This window comes from Phocoena phocoena, chromosome 2 (assembly GCF_963924675.1).
Source record: "Phocoena phocoena chromosome 2, mPhoPho1.1, whole genome shotgun sequence".
In the NCBI taxonomy this organism is placed as follows: Eukaryota; Metazoa; Chordata; class Mammalia; order Artiodactyla; family Phocoenidae; genus Phocoena; species Phocoena phocoena.
The window spans coordinates 4,938,343-4,944,342 of record NC_089220.1 but is presented as its reverse complement, the minus strand read 5'-3'; the positions used below and the strand labels follow the sequence as shown (position 1 = coordinate 4,944,342).

The window sequence follows — 6,000 nt, the reverse complement described above, 5'->3', positions numbered from 1 at the left end:
GCCTCTGAACCCCAGTGAGGCCCCCAGGTTTTCCTAATAGTAACTTTTTACTCGGTTCTCATTTCACCTACTTGTGTTCAACCTACAGGAATTAACACCTACAACTCGGACCCACTCAGAATTTTACATGTAAGTGAATTATAACTATTGTGTAACCGGGAGCATAAATGTTATGCGGTCTGTTCTGGACAAAGCCAGAGGATCACCAAACTCATATTCTTCTCTCTTGCATCCTGATTTGTTATTTGCCAGCATCTTTACTTCAGGCCATGGGCACTGAAACTCAAACCATTAACCTGGCATGTGTCCTCAGGGAATGGAAAAGTTACAAACCCGTGGATTTGTGCATTTATCTCCTACTATGATATTTTGTCCCAACTCTTCGTCTCTCTGAGGTGGAGTAAATACAGATTTCCGTGGGTCCTGTAACAAGCTAACAAGTGTGTAATGTGACAAATCTGTACCCCAGGGGCTGATCAGAGGGGGAGAGAACAGAGCAGATGTTTTAGCTCCTTTAAAGGCCGCAGCCTTTCCAGCCTGACATTACCAGGGCCTCTTTTTGAAGTGGGAACCGCATCTTTTATCGGCCCAAGAGCGGAGTTACAAGCCCTGCGCTAATTCTCACTCGAGGCAGGGCCATGCTGCGGCGGAAGACGTGCGGAAAGAGGGGCGAGCCTCGCAGGACGTGGCCAAAAGCGGACTTGCTGCGACGTGAAAAGACAGCCGAAATGAGCTCGCGAGCTGTCCATGTTTGGTCCCGGAGCCGCCCGCGGGCGCGGTGACAGCGCCCCCGGGGAGCGTGGTCTCCGGCGTCCGCAGGAGGGGCTGCCCTGGCCGGGTCGACAACCTCGCTCCCCGCGCGCCCGCTCCCACGTCTCCGCCTCTCCTTTGTCCCCGCGCCCCACGCGTCCCGCCCGCCTGGGGGGCGCTAGCGACCGCGCGGGGAGGCGGGGCCTGGCCGCGGAGCTCCCGCAGCATCCTGGCCCCGGCCGCGCGCCGCCCTGGGCTCCCGGGACCCGGCAGCCCCGCCCGCCCGCGTCCCCGCCCCGTCCCGTCCCGTCCCCGCCCGGCCACGTCCCCCGCGGAGGCCGCCCCCTGGCGGGCAGAGCGGGCGCCGGGCTCGCGCGGCGGCTGCGGCGGGCCCGGGGTTGCCATGGTAACCGGCAGCGGCCGCCGCCACAGCAGGGCCGGCCCCAGCGCCAGCGCCGGCCGCGGCTCGGCGCGGCTCAGTGTGGGGGTGAGCGGCGGCGGCGCGGCCGGGCCGGGGAAGCGGGCGCTGCCCGGCTGCCTCAGCATGGAGGACGGCTTCTCGAGCTACAGCAGTCTGTACGACACATCCTCGCTGCTCCAGTTCTGCAACGGTGAGGGGCGGCGGCCGGCTGGGCGGGGGCCGCGGCCGGGAGCGGGCCGAGGGGCGAGGCCGGGCGGCCGGGGAGGCCGTGCAAAGTTGCTGCGGAGGGGCGCGCGGTTCCCGCCGCCGCGGGCGCATTGTGCTGGGCCGCGGGCCCCGGGCCGCGCCTCGCTGCGCCCCCGCCCCGCCCCGCCCGGCTCCCGTTCCGGCTTCGGCCAGTGCGCGCGGGGCGGCCGATCCCGGGGAGACCCGCGCGAGCGCACCGGCCGGGCAGCGCGCGGGGAGGCCCGGCCGCCCCGGGGCTCCGGGGACGTGTTGCTTTCTGCTTCCAAACTCACATCTGTTTGGAAATGTCTGGATGAAGAACTCGGAAAACAAATCACTTAATAACGAAACACTCCTTCGAGGATGTGCGCAGTGTTTGTCGCGGGTGGACCCTCAGGATCCATTCAGTTCTACTTTGATGAAATCATCACAGTTTCATGCAATCTAGAGCTTTTTAAATGGACGAGCAAAGTGAACCAGGCTTAAAAGTGTTTCGACTGTTTTGTTTACGAGGTGATAGATTTATTTATTTATTTATTTTTACAGGAAGGAAATATTAATAGCTACCAATATGGCATCTTTAAAAATATATAAAATCCTACATGCTTGAAAGATTTTAATCTCCCTAGCAGGGTTGAAAAAGATTTTCACAGCAGACTGCATAGTTTATCAGAACATGATGTGTGATAATTCATGCACAAAAGTTAACCATACAGTTTTTTATATGTCGGATTTACTGCTTTATTAGAGGATCCCAAAAGTTTGTTAAAGAAAAAAAAAATGTGTGTTTTATGGCATTTGCTTATGGTGCAGTCGGAATAATTTGGAATTCTCGATGCTTTGACAGCTCGAGCAATTTATTTTGCAATTGTAATTGTGATTTAGGGGAATTTTTCTAGTTATTCAACACCTGTTTGCAAATTGGAGGTATTAGCCTTGGCGATAAAGATCACTGGGTTGATTCATCCTCTGTAGTGATATTTTAATCTCTGGTGAAATTTATCATCTTTTTCATGGAAGAGTATATATTCTGATAGTTTTGTCAGTTTATAATTGTCCTATTAATCACATGTGAGCCTTCATTAACTTGTAATGCCCTCTTCAGTGGAAAGGAAGAAAGTTTTGGCCCTCTCTCCACATTTAACATTTCAGAGTTGAAAGCAGAGAGAATGTATTTGGTACTCTACTGGCCACTGGAATCCTTTATACAATACATAGTTTAGAGTCATGGGAACGGTTTTACTCTCCACATATTGGAGCAGTTGTTTGGGGCTGGTCATATTGTTTCTAAACAGCCGCTCAGTCATGAAGTTGACCTACACATCTATTCATGAATGTTTTGGTCTTCTGCCTTTTCTTGTTAATTGCTAGGTTAGCGATATCGGTAAGGAATTTTACTGGTAACGGTGTCTAGAAGAAAGTAAAAACCAGCTCTTATATTGTATGGCAAACAGTTTAAAGGAAAATGACTTTATTATTTATTTATTGAAGCATAGTTGATTTATCAATACAATGTTGTGTTAAATTCTGCTGTAGAGCAGTGACTCAGTTATACAGTATATACATTATTTTTCATATTCTTTTCCATTATGGGTTATTTCAGGATACTGAATATAGTTCCGTGTGCTATACAGTAGGACCTTGTTATTTATCCCTTCTATATGTAATAGTTTGCATCTGCTAATCCCGAAGTCCTAATCCATCCTTCCCCCAACCAGCCTTGAAAAAAAAAGGACTTTAAAATAGCTAGAATCAAGCAATAAGATCAGTTCAAAATACAATCAAATCACAGCTGTTGAATTGCTTTTCTTAAAAAGCTCAGCTCCGTGTTTATTTTTTGGTTACCTTATGAATAAAGTTTAAAGCAAGAGTAGCCTATCAGGCAGAAATGAGTGTTAACTCATGGTGATGTCTTAGGCAGCAGATGTTTTGATGTGAAATTATTCATTTTTAAGAGGCTTCCATTAAGTGAAAATATAAATGAATACAATCCAGTTAATGACTATGATGATTCAATTAAAGCAGTGGATCACAGAAACACCATTTCACCAAGAACTAAATTAAACATTTGGATGTTTTATTAGCTACATTGAAAAAAAATTTTTTCTTTTTAAATTAGAGATTTACATGACATTGGCAGGACTACAGCAGTGTAATAGATGAACTCATAAATTTTCATATGTTGGGTACACTCCATGCTTTTGCTAGTGACAGAAACTAAAAAGTCATAGTCGTATATTAGCTTCAGAAAGTACAACCCATACTTCTTACTTGTATGACTGTCACAGTTAACGTACTCCCGGTGAGATAAAGGTAGAAGTTAGTAACAAAAATGAGAAGGAAGGAAGAATAAACGTTGTAATGAGTGAAATCTCTTTTATCCTTATACTTTTTTCCTTACTATCTCTCCTACTTAATTTGTAATGGATATTAAATGTGAATGTAGGCAGTATCTAGCCTCCTGAAAAGACTATCCATTCTCATCTTTTAGATACTGGCCTTCTCATTTAAGTAGAAAATGTGTGCCATGTTTTTTCTTCAAACTGTTTAGAACTCTGTAAAGTGAGCTAGAAATCACAAACTTCTTTTATTGCCCTAAGAAAAACTACAGTAGTTGGAAAGTGGACTAAAGCTGGCATTTATAAGACAGTTTGTCGTTTGGGAAATACTGACCATCCTTTATTCCATTTTTTTCTTCAGAGCCTTCCCTTGACGTAGGTAGAATTACCATCCTCTTTTATGTAGGAAGAAACTGACGCTCAAAGAGATTTTTCTGACTTTATAAGGCCACACAGCTAGTAAAGCTTGGATACCAGTAGGATTTCTTTGTTTTAATAACAGCTATAGAGACATAGAATTCACATTCTATAAAAATTCACCCTTTTAAAGTGTACAATTAAGTGGCTTTTAGTATATTCACAGAATTGAGCAAGCTTCAACATTATCTAATTTTAGAACATTTTCATCGCCTCCCCAAAGAAACCCCAGGACCCACAAGGACGTATTCCCCGTTGCCCTAGCCCCTGGTAACTACTAACCTACTTTCTGTTTCTATAGATTCTGCATGTTTAATATAAATGGAATCATATACTATTTGGCCTTATGTGTCTGGCTTCGTTCACTTAGCATAATGTTTCAGGGTTCATCCATGCTGTAGCATGTGTCAGTACTTTATTCCTTTATATGGACAAGTAACATTCCACTGTATGGTTAGATCACATTTTATTTATCCATTCACCAGTTGATAGGCATTTAGGTTGTTCCTACTTTTTGACAATCATGGATAATACTACTTGGAACATTCATGTCCAAGTTTTTGTGTGAACATGTGTTTTCATTCCTCATTGGTCAATACCTAGGAGTGGAATTGCTGGGGCATAATACGGTAACTCTGGGTTTAACATTTTTGAGGAACCAACCTGGATTTTTTGAAATCTAAATGTCAAGCTCTTTTTATTATACCTTGCTGATATAAGAATAGGGAGTCAAGGAGCTGGATGAAAGAGGGAAGGAAGTGGGTGGGAAGGACACAGTGTTGCTGTTTCATTTCTGTGAGTCACTTTTGATTCTCTCATCAGTCACAGATCATCAAAACAAGTCAATGCGCACTCTTGCTTAGTTGCCATAGGTTATAAGAGTCTCAGCATTCGAAGGGACCAAAAAGGTGATCTCATCTCATGGTTTACTTTCTTAAGCCTTTGAATGTTTCTTCAAAGTACAGCTCACCCAGGAATCCAAAAGTTAAGCAGATAAACAGGGAGCAGCTCCAGCTGAAGTGGGGAGAGGGCAGCGCTCTCTGGTCCTCCTCGCCTGTCTTGTCCTCCACTGATTCAATCCACCCATCCCTCCACGGCTTGAAATCTCTGTTCTATGGCGGGATGCTCCAAAGGTTATTCAGCCCACGTTCGAGCAGTTCCAAGGGACTGGAAACTCACTGTCGCTCCATGCAATCCATTCCTTCTTTGTATAATTCAGACTGTCAGTTCCTAAATGCAGTCAAAGTTTGGCCCCAGTTCTGTCCCTTGGGTCCAGAGAAAATAGGTTTAATCTGTTTTCCATGTGCTAGGTTGTCCCATGTTTGAAGACAGTCATGATAGCTCTTTCTCAAGTCTTCTTCCAGCTAAACATTACCATTAAAAAGGAAAAAAATTCCTCACAAGACACAGTTTTAGACCCTTAATCATCCTGGTTTTCCTGGTCTACGTTTGTTTTCTTTATTCTATACGCCTTTTTAAATTTGACACAACTGGATGTTGTATTCCAAGCTTGGTTTTTAAATAGAGCAAAGTAGAGCCGGACACTTCACCTCCCATGTTCTACAGTCTATACTTCTAATAATGCAGCCCAAGATCGTATTAACTCTTTTGCTTGTCACTTCACATTGTTACCTCTTACTGGTTTTCACCTAAAATTCTTGTCTGTTTTACATGTACTGTGGCTAAGCCCTTTTTCTTTTTTGTGAACATCTTTATTGGAGTATAGTTGCTTTACAATGGTGTGTCAGTTTCTGCTGTATAACAGTGAACCAGCTATACGTATACATATATCCCCATATCTCCTCCCTCTTGTGCCTCCCTCCCACCCTCCCTATCCCACCCCTCTGT

At 45.2% G+C, this 6,000-nt stretch overlaps 1 protein-coding gene across 2 annotated transcripts in view; it reads left to right on the top strand.

The window, feature by feature from the left end:
* Nucleotides 1-1,294: 1,294 nt before the first annotated feature.
* Nucleotides 1,295-6,000, top strand: part of EML1 (EMAP like 1) — a 145,138-nt gene continuing 140,432 nt past the window's right edge. For both annotated transcript variants that reach the window (XM_065871960.1, XM_065871959.1), the window contains exon 1: nt 1,295-1,361. In XM_065871960.1, the coding sequence (XP_065728032.1) occupies nt 1,295-1,361 (67 nt within the window). The remainder of the gene's footprint in view (nt 1,362-6,000) is intronic.